Genomic DNA, 21,700 nt, shown 5'->3' on the forward strand with positions numbered 1-21,700 from the left:
ACCCTAACCCAGCAGTGGCCCCCCGTCGGTCCTGGACACACTGATGACGCCCTTGGCAGAGATGGTGCTCGGGGTCGCTCAGAGTCGGCTCTAAGACCTGAAAGTGAAATAGGCCACGCTGAATGGTAGTATCCCATGCGTCCATCTCGTTGATTTTGTAGGGAAATCCATGTGTGGTAGGGATGGTGACATAACAGGGTAGAAAACACTTTTAGACTTCTCCTTAGACTGCATTCGTTAGAGGAGGGACAGCATCAGAGGACAGGGACCTATTCTGTGGCATTTAAAGAGACGGGCAGATCTTATCCCATGAACACAAAACCCCACCAGTGCACCCACCTGTGCTTCTCGTGGTGCTCAGCTTCTCCTGTGCATTCCAGTTTGCCCTCCAGTTCTCTAATTTATTAACTCTGACAAGTAACCTCTTGGTTGTACATGATTTTATTCACAATTTGTTTTTCTCATTCAAAGTGAACATGAGTGCCTTAATCCTCTAATGGGAATTAATTGCTTGTTTCAGTGCTTAACTCTGATCCTTTCTCAATCCCCACAGGGATGAGTTTCTTCCTGAAGGATCTGTATTTGTTCAAAACACAATCAGAAAGGTAATGATGTTTTTCTTATGAAAGGAGCCAGAAATGCAAAATGTTAATTCTTTTTTTTTTTCCTTACATAAGTAGTAAAGGATACAATTCAATAGATGAAATGTAGGCTATTATAATTTGTCATTCTAGCAGGCTGCATTAGTTCCTAGAAAAGAAGTTTAATTTTATTGTCCATGTCTTTCATGAGAAGAAATCATCTTCTGCAGAAGAAAGCTACTGGACTGATTTTCCACAGAGTTGAAGTTAACAACCTGTGGTCTAACCAGGATCATTTTTTTTTTTTAAAGATTTTTATTTATTTATTTAACAGAAATAGAGAGAGAGCACAAGTAGGCAGAGCGACAGACAAAGGTAGAGGGAGAAGCAGGCTCTCCGCCAAGCAGGGAACCCAATGTGGGACTCGATCCCAGGACCCTGGGATCATGACCTGAGCCGAAGGCAGCTGCTTAACTGACTGAGCCACCCAGGCGCCCCTAACCAGGATCATTTCTATGTAACAGCACCTTCCTGGGTATTCTTGGCTCTGAAAAATGATTAAGGCCCAACCAGTAATTGATATGGCTTGATTCCCTTTCCTGTTTATTATGTGGAATATTCATTTTTGTTTTATTTTTTTAAGAGGCTTCATTGAGAGGAATATAAGCTAGTAGATATTTTTAGAAGATCTTGATAAAGGAAGGAGGTGGGCTGGAGAACCTAGGAAAGAACATTCATTGGGTGCTGAGGCCATGCACACAATCGGCAGTCAGTAGAGATAGAATGAACCCAGTTTTGAAACAACTTTCTTAAAGACCCACAGTTGCCAAGTGGTAGAGATGGGGTTCGATTCAGGCCTGTCACTGTGCATTTCTTTACTCTTACCATGCGCTGCGTTCTTACATGTCCATCAATAGAACACTGAGGCTGCCCTGCCTGACGATGTTCCCTGCAAGGGCTGAGCCCCAACTGCTATCTGGGCCCACAGGGCGGGCCTGGTCAGCCATCAGTGTCCTAGAAGAGGCCTACCTGGGGGATGTACTTTACATTAAAGCAGAGTTAGAGCCACTTCTAAAGGCCGCTCTTCAGTTTCCTCTGGAAAAACCCAAATGGCTCACCTATGGCTGTTCCTAAACGAAACTCTTGCATTTTATCGAAGACTCTGACATGGCTGAAACCCGGTGATGTATGAGCCTCGGGATGGCAGTGCCACCCTCTCCCGACCTGAATCAATCACAGGCATGTTCTGAATTAGCCCCAGCTGGGGTCCTGAGAAGATCTGGCCCATGTAGTAGACTTTTTTACATGTCCTGTTGGCTGTGACCCTCATAGCCGCCCCTGGAGATGGGATGAACATGTCAGACAAAGAACAGAAGAAAAACTACACTTTGCAAAAGGAAGGAAAAAATAAAGATTGGAGCAGAGATAAACTAGAGAACAGAAGAACAATAGAGAAAATCAACAAAATTGACAAACTTTTCAATTTACTAAGAAGAAAGATACAAATAACTTAAGTCAGAAATAAAAGAGGGGACATTACAGCCCATTTAGTAGAAATAAAATGAATTACAACAGTTGTGTGCCAACAAATTGGAAACCTAGATGAAATGGATCATTCTTAGAAACACACCCCACCAAGGTGAACTGTGAAGAAATAGAAAATTGGAACAACTAATAACCAGAAAAGAGACTGAATTAGTAATCAAAACCTCTTAACATGGGATGCCCGGGTGGCTCAGTAGGTTAAAGCATCCGACTCTTGGTTTCAGCTCAGGTCATGATCTCATGGGTCATGGGTTATGCTTGAGATTCTCTCCCACTCCCCCAACTTGCACACTTTAAAAACAAAGACCAGAACCAGATGGCTTCACTGGTGAATTCTACCAAATCTTCCCAAAAATTGAAGAGGAGGGAACACTTCCAAACTCATTCAATGAGAGCAGCATTCTCTGTTACCAAAACCACAGATTAATATCCTTGAGAATTGATGCAAAAATTCTAAACAAAATATTAGCAAACAAAATTCAGCAACACATTAAAAGGATTATATACCACGACCAATTGGAGTTTATCTCAGGAATGCAAGGGTGGTTCAACATAAGAAAATCAATGTAATACACATTAATAGAATGAAGGAAAAAAAGCTGGACGAAATTCAACACAAGTTTGTGGTAAAAACACTTAAACTAGGAATAGAAGGAAACTACCTTAATATAATAAAGGCCATATACGAAAAGCCCCAAACTAACCTCATACTCAGAGATGAAAGACAAAGTTTTTCCTCTAAGACCAGAAACAAGACAAGGATGCTTGTAATTTTACCACTTCTACTCAACATAGTATTAGAAGTCCTACCTGAAACAATCAGACAAGTAAAAGAAATAAGAGATATCCAAATTGGAAAGGAAGAAGTAAAATTATCTCTGTTCACATTATCTTACATGTAGAAAGCCATAAGATTTCCACAAGAAAAATGTGGGAATTAATAAATAAATTCAGCAAAGTTGAAGGATACAAAAATCAGTGCACAAAAATCAGTTGCATTTCTATATATTAGCATTGAAAAATCTGAAAAGAAAATATAAAAACTAATTCCTCTTACAGTAACATCAAAAAGAATAAAATACTTAGGAATAAACTTAACCAAGGAGGTGAAAGACTTATACACCGAAAACTACAACAAATTGCTTAAAGAAATTAAAGACAATAAATGGAAAGATATCTCATGTTCATGGATTAGAAGACTATTGTTAGGATGCTAATACTACCCAAAGTGATCTACAGGTTTAATTCAACTCTTATGAAAATTCCCAAAGTTGCATTTTTGCAGAAATAGAAAAATCCATCCTAAAATTCATAAGGAATATCCAGGGACCCCAAATAAGCAAAGTAATCTTGAAAAATAACAAAGTTGGAGGTCTCCTACTTCCTGATTTCAAAAAACTTACTGCATAGCTACAGCAGTCAAAAACAGTGTGGTACTGACCTAAAGACACACACATAGAGAGACCAATGAAAGACAATAGAGAGTCTAGAAATCAATCGTTGCATATATAGTTAAATGATTTTTGACAAGGGTGCCAAGACCAATGGGGAAAGGATAGTCTTTACAACAATTGGAAACCCAGATATCCGTATGCACAAGAATAAAGTTGGACCCTTCCTTTACACCACATACAAAAATTAACTCAGAATGGATCAATGACCTAAATATAAGAGCTAAAGCTATACAACTTGAGAAAACATAGGGCAAAAGTTTCATGACATTGGATTTGGCAGTTATTTCTTGGATATGACACCAAAACATGGGAAACAGAAGTAAAAATACATTGGACAACACCAAAATTCAAAACTGTGCATCAAAGGACACAACCAACAGAATGAAAAGATAACCTATGGAGTGAGAGAACATATTTGTAAATCATGCATCTGGTAAGAGGTTAATATCCAGAAGATATAGAGAACTAAAATGCAATAGTGAAAAACTTGAATAGACATTCCTCCAAGGAAGATATACGAGTGGCCAATAAGCAGATGAAAAGATGCTGAACCTCACCAGTCCTGGAAATGCACATCAGAACCACAGTGGGATACTGCCTCGCACCAGTTAGGATGGCCACCATCAGAAATAAGGCAAAACAAAACAGAAAACAACAAGTGCTGACAAAGATGTGGAGAAACTGGAACCCTTGTGCACTGCTGGTGGGAATGTGAAAATGCTACAGCCGCTAATGGAAAACAGAACGGAGGTTCTTCAGAAAATTAAACATAGAATAACCGTATGATCTAGCAATCCCATGTTCGTGGCAGCATTATTCACAACAGCCGAGAAGTGGAAGCAACCCAGATGTCTATTGGTGGATGGATGAATAAAATGTGGTGTATGCGTATGATGGAGAATTATTCAGCCTTAAGTAGGAAAGAAATTCTGACATGTGCTGCAGCATGGATGAACCTTGAGGACACTATGTTCCATGAAATTAGCCACAAAAACAGAGACATTATATAATTTCACTCATAAGAGGTACCTAGAGTAGTCAAAGTCATAGAAAGTAGCATGGGCTTGTCAGGGGTGGGGAGACAGGGACTGGGGAGTTACTATTTAATGGGTATAGAGTTTCAGTTTTGTAAGATGGAAAGAGTCTTGGAGATGGATGGTGGTGATGGGTGCACAATAATGTGAATGTATTTAACACTACTGAACTGTACAATTAAAAATAGGGTGATAAATTTTATATTTTGTGTATTTTATCACAATTTTTACAAATTTGAAAATAAGAGATTCAGAGAAGGAATTGGTTTATCAAATAAAATTCAGTGAAGGGGTGCCTGGGTGGCTCAGCTGGTTAAGTGACTGCCTTCGGCTCAGGTCATGGTCCCAGGGTCCTGGGATCGAGCCCCGCCTCTGGCTCCGTGCTCAGCAGGAAGCCTGCTTCTCCCTCTCCCACTCCCCCTGCTTGTGTTCCTTCTCTCGCTGTCTCTCTCTGTCAATTAAATAAGTAAATAAAATCTTTAAAAAAAATTTTTTTTAAATAAAAATTCAGTGAAAACAAGTGGGGGAGACAAAGAATATAGTGAGGTATGTCCTTTGTAAACCATCACTGTCACTGCAGAGCCTGAATCCTGGCCTGTCCCTGAAAGGGTCACCTCCCCGTGGCCTTGGGGTCGGCCTGACATGCAGAGCGCTGGGGGTACCACGAGCCCAGCGGACCTAGGCCCCGTCCCTGGCGCTGCCCCCACAGGTTCTGTGCCTGGAGCCTCGTCTCTGCCCCATTAGCTTCCCCGTCCGCTCAGTGGGGTCCCACCACCTGTCTTTAATGCGTGGGGCAGATCTGGTAAGCAGACAAGGCACAGGGCCGGGCGGACGGGGCCTGGTCATCGCGGGGAGGAATCAGCCCCTGAAGGAGCGCCATCCTCTACAGCGTTCTGACCACGATTTCTGTCCTTCTTCTAGGCCGGCTCGTCCATTCATGGGTGAGGGATTTCTTCTCTTCCTTTGCAGCTGAATCCCCGGAGTTAGGAAAGCTCAGCACTGTCTTTGCTGAGAACCCGCTCTGGCATCTTGTAGCTCTTATTCCAAAGCCCAGGCTTTTTCCAGTAGGACTGTTCTGAACCTCTCCATTCTCCAGGTCCTCAGCCTGGTGGTACCCGCCCCATCCTGGGCAGAGGACATCACCTATTTTAAGGAAAGGCCAGGCAACTCAGCATGAACATCCCTGTGGCCACCCATCTGTCCCTTCTGAGGCAGGGCCCCCATCACCACGCCTTCAGCACACTCTTTCCCACTGTCCCTGCTCCACTTTTTCTTTTTTTTTTTTTGAGGCTGCCTGTTTACCAGTCTATTTCCCTTGACCTTCACGGCAAACGGGAGAGGGGAGAATGTGTCTCATTTCTTATGTGGGGAAGGAACATAATTTTCCCTCTACCCATATTACTTCCTGTAGTAAAAGATTAACAGGAGAGAAACACAAAAATTTTATAAGGTGTGTATCTCCTGCATACATGGCGAGACCCAGGGGAACTAACTCCCTAAACGGCCCGCACCCTCCCCTTAGGTACTGTCTCCAGCTAAAGACAAAAGCTGTTGGGGCCTCAGGAGCTAGGTGTGGGAGGTTTGCAGGCGAAGCACAGTGAACAAGGGTAAAGTTATGCATCTCTCAGTCTTTGCCTTGGGCACTGACAGAGCTTCTAGAGAAGGAGAGCCATCCTCCTCTTGCTGGTACAGCAGGAAGATAACCTCACAAATGGAGACACCCCTTAGAAATGCAAATGACTCTTCTAAAAAAGGGTCACTTCTAACAGAGCTTCTCCTGTGCTTCTTAAAAATAATCAGCCTGAAGTAATCCTCCTGCCAAAGAGGCACATTCTGGGGCGACAGACTCAGCCCCCCTGTGGCTCCCTGAGTGCCCTGCTGGCCTTTCCCTCTCCTTTGGTTGCTTCCTGTTCTCCCCTCATGCTCTTGCTTCAGGGCACACGACTCCCCTCTGTAAGCATACTCCCTCTGTCCCCCAGCCATGTGCAGCCCTCTCTGGGCCCACGACTGCCACCTTCCTGGCTTTCTCGGCAACCTAAAACACACCCACATCATTGGTGCAATAAACTCTTCTCAGCGCCCCTCTGAGCAAGTGGTTCCCGAACCTCCACTTCCATCCCATTTCACACTGAGCCTCTGGAAAGATGAAGGGGCTGAGGGCCCTGTGAAATGGCGGCATGGTTGTTGCAGTGAGGGTTCCCCAAGAAGGAGACTCAAGAGGAACAGGCTCTTCTGGTCCTGCTTTCTCCCTAAATACCACTCCAGTGACCCATAAAGACAGAAGATGAGGGAGGGCAACGAAATTCTGGAAGACAGAAAATGACTTAGCAGCCTGGAGAAACCAGACACCGGAAGTCCCTGCATGGTGAGAAGCCAGCAAGCAACTGGTGACCAGTACAGCAGACGGCCAGGGAAACTCCGGACCCACGGGCCTAGGAAGAGGGGGGTCAGGGGAGAAACAGCAGGAAAGGGTCAAAGTCTGTACAGGGAGCAGACATCCAGTCTCTTCTTCCCAGCAGGGAGCAGGTGAGACACTGTCCAGAGAGGCTGGCTACTGGGGACACTGGTCCCAGCTGGGGTGGGGTTGGGCGGCACCCAGAAAATGGAGATCGAAGGAAATCTGCATGCCTCTAGATTCTGTTATCTGGAGCCCCCCCCCAGCCTGCACTGCCCAAACCTACTGATCCCCCACACGAGGCTTGCCAACCATCAGGCTCTCTCCCTCGCACACACAGCCTTCATTGCCTATATGATGTCTGGACTCTCAACATGGAAGGCCAGTAGCCAAGGATTACCAGCATTTGAAGAAAACCTCTAAAGAAACACACACCAAAACAAAAAGCCAGGCAGGCAAAGATGAAAACGTAAAACCACCACCCAAACCCATGATAATTAATACCTTCCCAAAGATGAGAGGTGCCTTCGAGCTGGAAAAGAACTATGATGGCAAAAATAGACACAAATTCATAGAAGGACTGAGAGTTAAGTAGACTATAAAGAAAAAAACCTGGAAAAAGGGAGGAGAGAGAGAAAATGGGAAAATTAATCCAGGATACACAATACCTGAGTATTAGGAGACCAGAAAGAGAACAAGAAGGTAGAAACAAGAAGGAAACTCCCCATGGTCCAAGATGGTGAGTTTTCAGATAGAAATTCCCAGCACAGTGAATGAAGGAAGCCCACAAGAAGTGGGGTACCTGGGCGGCTCTGTTGGTTAAGCATCTGACTCTTGATTTCAACTTAGGTCATGATCTCAGGGTCATGGGATTGAGCCCCACGTTGGGCTCTGCGCTCAGCACGGAGTCTGCTTGAGGTTCTCTCTCTCCCTCTGCCCATCCCCCCACTCGTGCTCTCGCTCACTCTCAAGTAAATCTTAAAAAAAACACACATACACAAAAAAATACACTGTAACCTCAGAATCTGAGGGGAAAAAGGAAGACCTCACAAGTCTCCAGCGAGGAAAGCTCAAGTCCTGAACAGAGGATGGTGGAGTCCAATGGCACTGGACTTCTCAACAAGAACGTGGGAAACAGAAAACAAGAATGCCTTTAAAGCTCTCAAGAAAACTGTTTCTAGAATTCTCCACTGAGCCACACTGTTAATTAAGGATGGGAAAGAATTAGCTTCAGCAAAATGAGGGAGTTGGGGAAGATGGGGCCATGGGATGCGGGGGCTCAGGGAAGCCCTGGGTGGCATGGCAGGACACGCCATGAATGGAACCCAGTCCCTGGTGGTAAAAAGAGACACGGGGTGCCTGACTGGCTCAGTCGGAAAAGCAGGCAACTCTTGATCTTGGGGTCATGGGTTTGAGCCCCGTGTTGGGTGTAGAGGTTACCTAAGTAAACAAACTTAAAAAAACAAAAAAAAAAAACAGAGGCCCCAAATGGCTGCATTTTAGGCCAAGTCACTGAGTCAGGACTTTATATCTAACCTAATTATACTTTCAGACTTCCTAGAAACGTAGTCTTAACCGGTCCATCAGGAATTTTCTGCTTTGCGCTGATGAAGTAATCTGTCACGTGGGCCCTTCCCCATCCCCCAGAGGAACAGGAGGTATAGGAGGTGACCTGCCTGGTAAGACTGCCACCTGAGGGAAGGTGACCTTGCCTGGAACAATCCTTTTCTTTTGCTAATAAATTCCTTGCCCCACCTGCCTTCCTGTAAAAACCTTCCATTTTGTACAGCAACTCGGAGCATCCCCTCTATGGGCCAGATGGGAAGCTGCCTGATTCATTAATTGAGTCATAAAGGCAATTAGATCTTCACATTTACTGAGTTCAGTTTTTGTTCTTTAACAGTGGTCAGGCCTGAAAGGATGCTTGCAGCACTCTCGGAAAATGAGAGGCTGAATTACTGTCAGAGAAACTTGAGCAGAGGGGGAAAAAGGCTGCAAGCAATTTTTAATTCCAAGAAAAACAGAAAAGTTGTCCAAGAAAGGAAATTAATGATAGTACACTCTGTGCCTTATCTGAGAACAGTGTTTACATAGTTCTGATGCTGCAATGAATGCGGCTCTGCCCGAAACCGTGACAGGAGTCCAGGGGAGGGACGGAGGGGCGCGGGGCGCAGCACCTGTGGCGGCCACGAGCCCAGCCAGCGGGGAGCGCGGGCCTCCGGGCAGGACGCGCCGGGCGGTGGGTGCCAGCTACCTGCCGGGCCGCCGCTCCCAGCAGCCCCCCGCTCCCGGCAGCCCCCCGCAGCAGCTTGCTATTAGGACTTCCCTTTACAGCCGAGGCGAGAGGTTAAGTGGTTTGCCTCAAGTCACAGCCCAGGCAATTGGGTTCTAAAGTCTGCGCTTTAAACCACCACGCGGGCCTGGAAGGTAAGACGTAATTTAAAACCTCAAGAAGTAGCAGTGCGTAAGTCATCAACAGTATGAAGACAAATACCAAATGCCACAGCTTAAAGGCTTAAAAGTGTTGCCTCCAGGGAGTGGAAAAGGGTAGGCAGTTTCATTGTTCTGGGAAAGCTATTTGACTTTTTACATTATGGACACATATTACTTTAAAAATCAAAGAGAAAAGCTAGGGCACCAGTGATTGAGAGGAGCGGGTCTCCAGTTTGGACTGGCTTTGCCGGGCTGTGCGTTCTTAGATCCTCACCAAACCTGAGAGCAGCCATCACCGGACGAGATGTTTCCAAGTTTCCCTCCAGCTCTTAAGGCTCTGGCAGGGAAGAGGATCACTTAGAGGACACTTAGAGAACAGGCACCGTGGAGAGCAAGTGAGGGCGACGCAGGGCTGGGTGGGGTGCCGCTCTGGGCCAGCCCCGAGGCGGCCTCTGTGAAGGGGCCTCCAGGTGGGCAAGCAGCCCCTGGGGATGGCCCGGGGGGGGGGGGGGAGGAGAGCTGTGGAGCGTGGCTGAGACCCTCTGGGCGCTGCCCTGGGGAGAGGCTGCAGGGAGCAGAGAAGTAGGCCCATTTGGGGTTGGGGGCAGTCCTTGGGCGAGGGTGGTGATGGCGACCAGGGTGAGGGAGGGCTGGGCCCAGGGTTCCCTTGGGAGGAGCTGCGGACAGATGGTGCTAGCAGCCAGGATGCAAGTGTCAGGGACTCAGGAGGCTCCTCCCAAATGCCTGGTCTCCAGGGCTGGTGCGCAGCCCACCCCTCTGTCCGCGTCGCTCCCCTCGACGCCCTCTGTGCCCAGGTTTGCCCATCCTCCCTGGTCCCCCAGCAGCGGCCCTGGGTGCCTACATGGCCCTCATCCTCTGTACCTGCACTCCAGCTTCTCCTTGATTCACCTCCAGACTTTCGTGCCCAGCACGCCTCCCTCTAGTTTGTCCTTCCCTGTCACCAGAGTCACAGAACTAGAGCTCCCACCACGTCCCCGTCCTGCTCAAGGTGCCCAGCGCGCACCTGCACGGGCAGCCTGGTGCTCCCACGGCCAAGCCTTTCCGACCGCAGTTTACCCGAAGCCCGCGGGACTCCTGACGCTCCACAGGCTGGTGACCGAGGCAGTGGACGGGAGAGGAGTGGGCAGGCGTCGGCAGATGTGTGGGTCTCTGGGGGCCGCGCACCCTCCCCAGACGCCCTGAAGAGGTGGGGCGAGGCCCAGACCCCCACACCAAAAAGTGGAAGTCCTGCGGGCCTCGTGTGACTTCTCCAAGGGCCACTTGCCACGGGACTGACATCGGGGGGCGGTGCCCTCCCGGGGCCCCTGGCTGGTGGCGGGCTGCCGCCAGCACCTAGCGCGGGAAGGAGGCCGGCGAGGCGCCAGGCCCTGAGGAGACAGGGGCCCGCCTGAACTTCAGCAGTTTTGTTTGAGTCACTTTCACACAGGTGACTCTTCTCAGTTATGTAACCATCCGTGGCCCAGACCCAGGTGAGCAGTAACTACCTTCACACGAGAGCCAAGGTTGCTGCGCTGAGTCACAGTGAGTCACAGGGAAGCCTCATTAGCCTCTAGGACCTTGGAAAGGAACCGGAAGGTGAGATCGTTCAAGTTGGCTGGGTCCTGCCGCCAGAACCAGAGTATAAGCTTAGTGCTGAAACCTGAACGAGCTCCTGTGACTACTTTATAGACGTGTGTGTGTGTGTGTGTACATGTATATATGTTTGCTTATTGGTATCTCTAACTTAGCTATAAAAAATATTTATAGTGTAATTTTTAAAGTCCTTTCAAAAACATTAAAACTAACTGGTCTAAGAAACAGCAGTTCTGCAGGGCTTGATCCCAGACAGGCTGGCTCCTTCGGACACGTCTGTTCTTTCCCGAGTGCCTTTGCCCAGTCGCCGGTAAAGGGTGGCGTGTTTCCCGGAGTCGCCGAGCCCCCCAGGGATGGTGCAGAGTAGGGGGCTCTGGGCTGTGCTGCGGTCGTGAGTCCCGCCGGCCCAGCAGAGCCCGGCCTGTTGCCCGCCCGGCCCTTCCCCAAGTGTCCAACCCCCACCAAGCCTGCGGGCTCTGCCCGGACCGTGTGTACCGTCTGCTCGCTCTCTCCCCCGCAGCTGCCCGGCCCTCATGGCCCTCATGGCCCGCGTGTTCGTGTACGGGACCCTGAAGAGAGGCCAGCCCAACCACAAGGTCCTGCTGGACCCCACCAACGGCTGCGCCGCCTTCCGCGGCCGGGGCCGCACGCTGGAGCCCTACCCCTTGGTGATCGCCGGCGAACATAACATCCCGCGTCTGCTCAACCTCCCGGGGCAGGGACGGCCTGTGCTCGGCGAGATCTACGCCGTGGACGAGCGGATGCTGAGCTTCCTCGACGAGTTTGAGGGCTGCCCGGACATGTACCAGCGCACCCTGGTGCAGGTCACGGTCCTCGAGTGGGAAGGCGTGCGCGGGGCGCCCGAGGAGACGCCGGCCGCCGACGGGACCCTGCAGTGCTTCGTGTACAGCACGGTCACCTACGCACCCGAGTGGGTCCGCCTGCCGCACCACGACGACTACGACTTCCAGGGGGAGCACGGGCTTCGCTACAATCCGCGGGAGAACAGATGACAGGCGCGAGGACCAATCCTCCGCTGGTCCGCCAGGGGCCGGGGGACAGAGCCCCGATGATGAGACGCCCTCAGCCTGGTCTGCACTCAGTGCACCCGCGTAATAATGTCCTTTGAAACACTTATAAAACTCAATCTGTGGGAAAAGGAACAATCTCTTTTTCAGCTGCAGCTGATTTTCCCAATATTTTGACACACTGATCACAAAATTATGCCTGAAGTCTGTCTAGCCGACAGCGCTTTGTTGCTTGCTGCTTCCAGAATGCCACGGGCTTGAATAGATCAGATAAGGAAAATTCAGGATCCTAATTCCCCTAAATGACATTTCAAGAACTCATTTTTTTTTTGCTTTGCTTTGATCTGAAGATAACATTTAAAATGTAGACTTCGTGTAGCAGCTAGATTTTAGCAACCCTACTGTATTGATTCTAACTTGTAGCAGCAAGAAGAATAATTTTTTAAACTGATTTGGGTTATCTCAGTGTAATAAAAGAACCTCAAGAAAAACATTGTGTTTGGGGTAGTTTTAGAGCATATAAAACATTAGTATTCACAATTTTCAGATCAAGCTTATTAAAGAAGGGATTACTAAAGATGATCATATAATACTAAACGGGATGTTCTAGGAAACCAAATTTAAAAGTGTTGGTACTATTGTTGGCTTTCTTTTGGGAGGGGGAGGGGGCTTTACTTACTTGGTAGAAGGTTCTTTTCATTCTAATCTAGCAAAATCACAAGCCACCTACTTGCTGGCAGATGCTGCTGAACACCCCGATTTCAGATGGAAGCTCACCCAAGCCCGAGGCCCGGTGGCAAGGTGCCGTCCCTGCCTCCGAAGGGAGCAGCATTTGGGGGGTTGGGGGGCCTTTCAGAGGAGAACCAACACATTAGTAATTTGTTCTTCAGGCCTGACAGAAAGCTTAGCTTCCAAATACAAACAGCACTTAAAATAATTTTAGCAAGGCACGAAGTACCAATTACTACCCACCTCCATCTGATAATCTGTCAGCGTAGATTCAGATCAGCGCACGACTCTGCCTCTGTTTACTTAGCAGCAAAGTATGAAATGTATTCCAAGAATTTCAGAAGCAACTGACGACGCAGCTGCTGATCCTTAGTAACCTCGTTCTCCGCTGGGAGAGCTCCCTCGCTCTTCAACTTAATGGTAGACTGTGATCGCTAACTGCATCTGGCATAAAAACAGGATCAGTATTTTTAGCCCTATTTTCTTAATTGGAAACTTGCTTCACAAAAACACAAAAAGGCAAGGATGGGTATCAACTGATGGGCCTGTGGCAGCCACACCCACCACTCCTGGGGTGAGAGGGCCCCAGCAAAGCCTGGGGGATGGGGAGGGGGGCCGCCCCCCGGGTCCGTGGGCCCCGCACTCACCCGTGGGAGCCGCGCAGGAGGGATTTACAAACTCCCCGGCAGCCCCGCGCAGGCTTTCGGAAGTTCAGAATAGCCACAAATGGGAGCGAGGTCCTCAACCAGGAAGAAGCAGGGAAACAGATTATGAAAGTGGTACATGATAATTCAGTGAGACAAAGGCAAAGAACTGGGATTTACAGAAAGTTTTTTAAAGGATCACAATGGAACGCTAGTATTTCAAGGCTACTGGCACAGCCAATAGCCTCTTATGTACGTCGTCTTCATTCAAAAAAAGGGCAAACTAATATTTAGACAAATGCTCAGCTTTATTGATTTAATTTTGACACTAGGAAATCTCACAGCAGAAGTACAAATCATATGTACAAGTATTTATATCAATAAAAATTTCCATTGGTGATTTTTTGGCAGAATGTTGGTTTTGACTATATGTGGAATAAATATGACCATGTAAAATCTGCTGCACAGGGGTGTTCCTGCAAAACGCTTGAATAAATTGAGTGTGAAAGAATAATACAAATGGCTAATTAAATTGGGTGATGACTGAAAGGCTATAAATACTTCATTCCAGTTCCACGAGCAGATCTCCTTCTCCAACTGTGTCTCCAGCTTTACAATGCACTGATTTCACCTTGAATTAAAAAAAAAGAAAGAAAGAAGGGAGAGTCAGAATTATTAACCAGACCATGAGGGAGCCATCTCGTCACCCATTTCTGGAAATGAAGAGACATTTCTTCATTGGGGGCGGAGCTGGACGGCACCCTAGAAGCCAGACGCACTGCTGCTCCGCGAGCCTCAGCAGCCAGCCCTCCCAAGCTCTTCTGCGGCTTCAGGTGGCAGATATGGTCTGAGTTACTGGTAGTTACTGGTATACTTAGTGTTCAAACACAAAAACAAAACCACCACACAATTATACAAGCATCAGACAAGAGACTCCTAATTAAGGGGAGAAAGCCCTTAGCCTGAGATCATAAACTTCCTTCTGAAGGGAAAGGAAATGCTGCGGAGCTGTGTGGCCGTGTGGTCTCGGTGGCCCGACATGGAGCAGGCACTGAGCCCCCCCCCCCCCCGCCCCCACACCACTGTGCCCTCACGGTCTGTGGATTTATCTCGGCTCTAGGCAGGTTTTGCTTTCCCGAATTTGTGTTCCGCTTTAAAATGGGCGGGCGGTATGGGGTGGAGAAGAGGCAGTCTTCTGACTTGTCGGGAGGTTCTTGCTTGGGCCTGAAGACACATGGCGGGCTCGACCTTCCTGGGCATCTGGGCACCCGGCAAACGGGAAGAATGTCCGCGACACCGGGTTCGGTGCCCTGGCCTGTGTCCTCGCGGCTCCGCTAGGAACTGGAAGGCCAGAAGGGGCCTTCTCCCTTGAATCGCGGCCCCGGAGCCCTCAGAACCCCGTGAACCGATGCAGTGACGATTTGAGTGGCTGCCCGTTCTGATCTGGGGCCTCCGATGTTTGCAGAGGACGCGTCTTGCATGCTGTGATGACGACACGGAGGACCGGCGTCCACTGTAAATTTTCTCCGAGAGGAAAAATGGCTCTCCAGATAAGAACTGCCTGTCCCAAGGCTCGCCAGGGCCTGCTCCTCTGTGCTGGGGCTCCGGCCACTCCTGGGGCGCCCTGCTGGGGCGCAGAAGGAAATGGGATGGGCAGGAAGGACTCCAGCTGATAGCGGTCAGGCCAAAGTACAGGTTGACCCGGAGCCCATCGACGCCCTGAAAGCGGCTCTGGGCCACCGATGGCCAGGGATCGGCTGAGCCTCTGGAGACATGGGACCCAGAAGCCACCGTGAGACCGCGGGGACCCCGAACACACCAAGAGATGAGGGCTCCACGCTCCTTCAGGGAGCTAAGGCCGCATTCATTTGTGTGTTAGTACCTCAGTCCAGCAACAGGGGTCCTCGGCATGCATCGGACATATATATATGTTCTGGGTCCCTCCAAATGAGGCCAAGTTCCCATCACACCCGGACATTTCATGACACTAAGGCAGCAGAAATGTTAAATAATCCCACGGAGCAAAACCAACAATTTCTACAAGAACAAAGACCATTTTGGGTTCACTTTTAGAAAAAAGAATCAGATGTAGAAGGCAGGATTCCCCAATCGTGCCCTTCTCTCCCAAACACCCTTCCAGCCTGACTAGCCAGCTCCAGGCCCGCCCGCCCTAAACTGGGCCTGTCTGTCTCTCTGATGCAAATGCCAGTGTGGGCCGGCAGTGCCCCTCTGCCAGGGCACCCATGTCCCCAGGGCTCGATCTCCGCTTCCCACGGCGCAGGCCACAGCAGCCTCTGCCCTCTCCTTGCCCCAGCCCCACCCTGCCTCACTCCAGGATGCAGACCCCCCAAACCAAACTGTCCTTCAGAAAAGGCTCCCTCTGCTATAGGTGGCATCTTTGCAGAAGCAGGAAGAATAATGAAGTTATTATTAAAAGGACTTTTCTATTTTCCTCAAGGAGAAAATACATGTGAGAAGTTTTACTCTTAACAAGTTTCAAGGGAAATACAATTCCATTTTTTTCCTCCCTAAATCATTATGTCCCACATGGGTACATGGGGCTTTCTGCTCCTCTTGATCTAAAATTGAATTGTTCTCTTTGTGGAGAGTTGAAGAGTGACATGAATTCTTGCAATCTCTAAAACCAGCTCCTGCCGTGTCACCTAAGTCTCAGATAACTAACTGCCTCCGAGACAGACGTAAACATTAAAAATTAAAGACCCTTTAATTTGAAAGACATTAAGGTGAAGAACAATTGTTCTTTGACTACCTGCACGTCAGACAGACGCTCCAGGAGGCAGGGACACACGGGTGCCAGGCGGAAAGAGCTCCCAGTCTTAATGTCCCGCTCTGCAGGAGCGAGGAGCCGGCAGGGGTCACCTCCACGGTCCCCTCCAGGCCCAACCACCCAAGATCCAAAGGTGGAAGTTCTGCTTCCTGTCACAGAGCTGGCAAGGGCTGGGGGGAACTTGGGGACATACCTTGCCAGTTTTCCCAGCTGCCATACTGTTCTGCATTTTCATGGCTTCAATCACACAAATTTCCTGACCTTCTGCTACCTGGAAAAACGAACAGAAGAAAAGACAAGTTTTAAAATCCTTCTGATTTTGCAACACCACCACTCAGGGGAGAAGCCATCAAGAGATTCTTTGTCAAATGCTCTGAAATTTGACCCAAACAGCAGCAACGACCTCTAATACTTCATGTTCCAAGTGAATCTTTGGGGGGCAGCAGAGAAGGGCCATTCCCTCTGTCTTCACCAAGTGCCACAGAGATGTGGCCAAAATGGAATGTTTTTCCCTTCTGTGCAATGTCCAGATTTGGCACATCTCTACAGACGGGAAGACCTGTGGTTTCTGGGGGCTGGGAAGAAGAGGGGAGTGGTTGCTGATGCACACAGGGTTTCTTCTGAGTGGGGAGGAAGTGTTCTAGAATGACGAGGGGGATGGCTGCACAATGAATTCCAGGAATAGACGAGAACCAATAAATGCGCACGGTGAGGGGCCGACCTGCACTGGACGTGAATTTTATCTCCGCAAGGCTGTCACCCAAAACTGGAGTGTTTCCGTCGGCAGCCTCGGGGAGCTGGGAAGAGCAGTCAGCCAGGGGGACCACTGTCTCAACCTCTGCGACACATGCCAAGTAACAACGAGGTGGCTCCCGGAAGGTGCCTTCCGACGTGGGGAATGACCGCTAGCAGCCTGCCCGGTCCTCGCGTGGAGGCCGGCGGCTCCCACCACTGGCTCAAGCTCCACCCGCCTTCACTGGGAGGGGAGATCCACGCGGGGCCGGGAATGAGCTCCCCGGGTGAAGCCGCTCTATAGACTCTTTCCGTTGCCCCTGATGGGTTAGCACCAAGGAGCTGGGCCCGATTCTCCTCTCTCTGTGAAAAGGGCCTCCCAGTTTTTGACACAGTAAAGCTGAGTTTCCTCGGGCAACTGGCTGGCTACTCCGGGGTGCTGGTGGGCATCCTGGTGGGGGGCTCCCGGACACTCACACCAGTGCGGCTGTGCTGGCCCGAGTCGCAGAAGTGCCTGGAGAATGTTCTTCCCCGCCCTCCCCAGATGATGCCCGAGCTCCCTCCCGGCCCCCCGCGCGGCACAAGCTGTCTTGCTGGCAGTCGGGGCTGCCCGCGCCCCGCGCCTTCCTTCCCTCCGCTGATCAGGTGGTGGGCTGCCTTTTCCTGGCACAGAAACCTAGGAAGAGAGGGGATGCCAAAGCCTCGGTGCTGGCACAGAGGAGAGACGCTGTGCTGGGGAGCTGGGCTCTGCAGCTCCGTGCTCCCCGCCCGCTTGGATTCATTTGCCCCCCGGCGGCTGCATTCCACGGAGAGCGAAGGGTCCGCACGCACGCGAGGGCTGCTCTTCTGCTCTTCGCAAGGACAGCGGGCAGGACGTCGGCACGGCTACCCCCTCAAGTCGTCCCTTCAGGGCAGGCAGGGACCCCGTGAGACGGGAGAAGGGCAAGGCCCCCGGGGCCGCACCTGCCACGCAACTACCCCCCCCTCGAAAATGCTGCCGGACTGCACCACGCTCGCTCAGAGCCGAGGGGCCAGAGCGTCCCGCCCAGGCCCCTGGAAATGGATCTGAAACTCAACGTGACGGAATCGAAATTCTCTCCACAGAGTAGTCATCGGCTCGCCACCTCTGGGTGCCCACGGCGGGGACCTGGGCAGGCTTGGTCCCCGGCCCCCACCCAGCCGGGCTTCCCCTGCTGTCGTCTGAAAGCCCATCCCCGACCCGGTGGGCTTCTAGGGGGTGGGGGGCACAACCTACCCCCTCTGCGGCAGGTTTGACCCCTCTCAGCTGCTCAGCCCACGGCTCAGAATCTGCAGGCCAGACAGAGCGCCCCTCACTGGTTCTTTATGGGATCTTCAAGTAAGCAGATTCACAGTTAATGCAAACAGGAGAAGGAAATGAACCCGGGAGATTGCCGGTGGTCACAGCAACGGGGCACAGACCACCCTGACAAGGATGCCACAGGGCCCACGCTGGAGGGCGGCGGAGCCTGGGCCACGACCCCACACCAGGCTCCAGCTGGCCACGCCGGTGCGGAGACCAGGGCCCGCGGGAGACCGGCCACAAGTTCACGGGGCTCTGCTCCCGTTGCCCACTGGCCGCCCCTCCTGGCTGGCTCTGGGGGCTCGTCCCCTGCGTGATTCCCAGGTGACTCAAGTGGCAGGGCCCCAGTCACACTACTCAGAAAAACAAAACCTCTCATTTAGACAGAGGTAATCAGCAGAGGTGGGAAAGTCCCAAAGTTAAAATACTCCCCTCTTTTTTTTATTGTGTCACTCTGGCAGTTTGATTAAACGGACTTCAGAGAAGGTGCCTCTGGATTCACTGGGGCCACCCGGCAGCACTGCCCTGAATCTACGTCCGATCCTCGATCCTCACAGCTCCGGCCTCCTGGTCCCCTCCTGGTCCCCTCCCTTGGTCTGCAGGTCTCCATTTCCACTGCAGTCTGGATGGAACTTTAAGTGATTCACTGCTCCCTCTCTGCTCACTTGGGCAATGGGTTTTATGGTCTGTTTTCACTCATTCATCCCTAGAAGAGAAAGAACTCTTGGAAGTTGTTCCTTGAAACCCCACAAAATAGGGAAGGACGTCTTGGTCAGCAGAATCGTGTTACACGCACACATGGACTTGATCTAAATTCACACTCTCTCATCCCTCAACAATCCCAGCCAGAGGAGCTCCGAGACGGCGGGCTGCGCTGTCACGGGTGCTCCGCCCGGGGTTGTGTGTCTCCCCCCCCCCGCCGTGTACCCCTCGATCGCGGAGCCTGGGGTGCAGAGGCGGCGACCCGCCGCGCCCGCGGGGCTCAGAAGGTCGTGGGGACACCTTCCGCGTTTCCCCGGGTGCTCGTGGGCAGGGAGCGCTGGGACAGCTCACACGGGAGGGCACGGCCACCGAGGGCTTTGCGCGCACACTTCTCTAACACTTTTGTGCATCATCTGATAAAGGCTCACTGATTGTGACAGGAGGTCTCCAACATTGGGCTTACAAAATGGTCACAAGCCTCGCAAGTCTTTTTGATAAACCTAGTCAGCCTGATGTACTTCCCTGCTCCCTGTCTAATTGGTGTAAAGTTTGGAGGTCCGAGTCCTGTATCTTTCATCCGGCTTATTGCGTCCTCTCCTTTGACATGGGGTCAAGGTTCACATTCGCATCCGATTATCAGAGCGCACTCATTAAGCGGGGGCCTGCCTCGCTCCAAAATGAGTAAGCTGGAGAGAAAACCCGGCCCATTTACTCAGCAGATTTTCGCATGTTTAGGAGGCTGCATGTCGCCCGGCAGTGCTCCGTGCTGAAGAGTTTCAGACATCTCCAGCTGATGATTAATTGTGAGTGATGGGAAATAAAATCCAGTCAAGCCAGCTGCTTGCCATGGTTGGCAAAATGACTCTAATGGATATAGGCTGCCAATTTTCCAGTTTTACTGGCAAGTCTTCCAAGTGTAATTAAGGGAAGTTATAAATGATATGGAAATCTATCAAGTCCCATTTATTTTCAGAGGACTCTTTCCCCAGAGACTTTTATCTTCAAGCTTATAGTATGCTTTGTTGTGCTAATGATTTAAACCCCTTCTTATTTCTGATTAAAGCCCCCAATATCCTTCTACCAAGTTCGCCTCACTCCTTCCCCAAAGATGAAAAGGCCCAGAACCTTCCCCCGCACACGTCCCTCTTGGAAAGCATGCTAAGACTGGGACATGCTTGGTAAGTGGTATCATTCAGACTGCGAACGCGGGAAGAGAGCTCAAAGAAAGTGCAGGAAGAGAACGAGCAGCAAGAGGGGGAAAAAAGACCTCCACCAAACATAAAAGGAAGCCCCCAAAAGTCCAGACTTGAAAGCTGTGCTCGAGAGCAGACATTCATCAGAAGGTGGTGTAGCTCACTAATGTTATTTGATTTGGAATAAAAGCATGAAAATGATGGCAAAGGCCTAAAATTGGAGATGTAAAGGCTGACTGCACAGTATTCCATTTCTCAATTTCATCCTTCAGAGCCACAAAATGGGGGTGATACAGTGACGGGATGAGGTTTACAGTAACAGCTGTGCTCTTCCCACACAGGGGAGGCCCTTCTAATGGGCGACGGTCTGTTTTGAACAGACGGGGAGTAACAAAACAAGGGTCCCTATTAAGAGTGTGCAGTCCTATTTCTGATGAAGAAAATGAGTACAGGAGTCGGATTTCCTCGAAAATGGCCCCTATACCCTCTCTTTTGTCGTCCCAAACCAGGGCTGTTTTAGAGGGGTTATCCTTCCGGTGGCGGGAAGCGGACAGAATGTCACGGGGGGCTTCCCCCCACCGCCCGCCAGCCCACTTCTCCGGCAACTGTAAAGAACATACAGGAAACAGTGCCAGCGGCATATGGCTTCTACTGCGCTAAACATTCACACAAAAGACAGGTTCATCCGTCATCGCGGTATCTGGATAAAAAATTAGCTCCTGATGGATGGTATTTGGAGCTTACCTGCTGCTAGTACATTACGAGAGAAACACAGGTTTTGAAACCCACATGACACTAGAAAGTGCAGACCATGAAATGCGACACGTGCAGGGGCACATAATGTACGCCAGATTATACAAAATAATAAATAAGCTATTTAAACCCTCTGCCTAAAATCGGGCCCGCTGCAAGGAACCCTGGGTCACTTCTACGCAGGCCCATTAATGCACAGCATCTGCTGTGTAGAAGCAGGGCACGAAGCACTTCCGAATGATTTCAGCAATTAAAAGAAAACTGTTTCCTGCCTGTTCAGACAGCAACTGTTCCAATGCAAGAGTGAGCACCAAATCACTGTGTGCAGCTGAAAAATTAAGTCCCCTTTTTGGGGAAGAGGGGTGGGTGGGAGGAAGAATTTTTATGGAAAAGGGAGCCCTTCTTTTGTTGTCGTACGTTCTGTGTTTTTCTGCCAAATTAGACAGAAGGCTCGGAGGGCTTCCCGGCCCGCCGCAGTCCCCCCTTCTCCTGCACCGGGCCACCCGAAAGCGCGGATCAATATCAACCCCGCTGACGACGCCACAAAAGTGAAAATCCTTCAATTACATTTTTAAAGGCTGTTCTACTTAGAACACAGGTGCCTGAATGCAATGCATTTTACGGCCCTTAGATCTGAAGAAAGACACAGTTAACAGCCACGAGAAAAAGGCCTCTCAGATTTGGTTAAAAGGCACGGCCAGGATCTGATTATAATAAGTTCCTCTTTCTGAGCCTGTAAGATAGGCTGGTAAATATCCCCTGATATTTCCCGAAG

General features: G+C 50.1%; 2 protein-coding genes across 6 annotated transcripts in view; one reads left to right on the plus strand and one right to left on the minus strand.

Annotated features, from left to right (window-relative positions):
• The window catches only part of GGACT (gamma-glutamylamine cyclotransferase), a 49,236-nt gene extending 35,676 nt beyond the window's left edge, over nucleotides 1-13,560 (plus strand). For 2 of the 3 annotated variants that reach the window (XM_032402685.1, XM_032402684.1), the window contains exon 3: nucleotides 11,556-13,560. In XM_032402685.1, coding sequence (XP_032258576.1) covers nucleotides 11,569-12,048 — 480 coding nt within the window. In that variant the 5' untranslated portion in view covers nucleotides 11,556-11,568 and the 3' untranslated portion in view covers nucleotides 12,049-13,560. Of the gene's footprint in view, nucleotides 1-9,410; nucleotides 9,437-11,555 lie in introns of those variants that run through there. The other variant, XM_032402686.1, reaches the window with a different exon arrangement.
• A 152-nt stretch (nucleotides 13,561-13,712) lies between these two features.
• PCCA (propionyl-CoA carboxylase subunit alpha) overlaps nucleotides 13,713-21,700 on the minus strand; it is a 417,324-nt gene continuing 409,336 nt past the window's right edge. For 2 of the 3 annotated variants that reach the window (XM_032402683.1, XM_032402681.1), the window contains 2 exons: nucleotides 16,418-16,495; nucleotides 13,713-14,067 (listed from right to left, as the gene is read on the minus strand). In XM_032402683.1, the coding sequence (XP_032258574.1) occupies nucleotides 13,999-14,067; nucleotides 16,418-16,495 (147 nt within the window). In that variant the 3' untranslated portion in view covers nucleotides 13,713-13,998. The remainder of the gene's footprint in view (nucleotides 14,068-16,417; nucleotides 16,496-21,700) is intronic. The other variant, XM_032402682.1, reaches the window with a different exon arrangement.

Source organism: Phoca vitulina, unplaced genomic scaffold (genome assembly GCF_004348235.1).
Source record: "Phoca vitulina isolate PV1807 unplaced genomic scaffold, GSC_HSeal_1.0 scaffold5, whole genome shotgun sequence".
NCBI classification, from domain to species: Eukaryota; Metazoa; Chordata; class Mammalia; order Carnivora; family Phocidae; genus Phoca; species Phoca vitulina.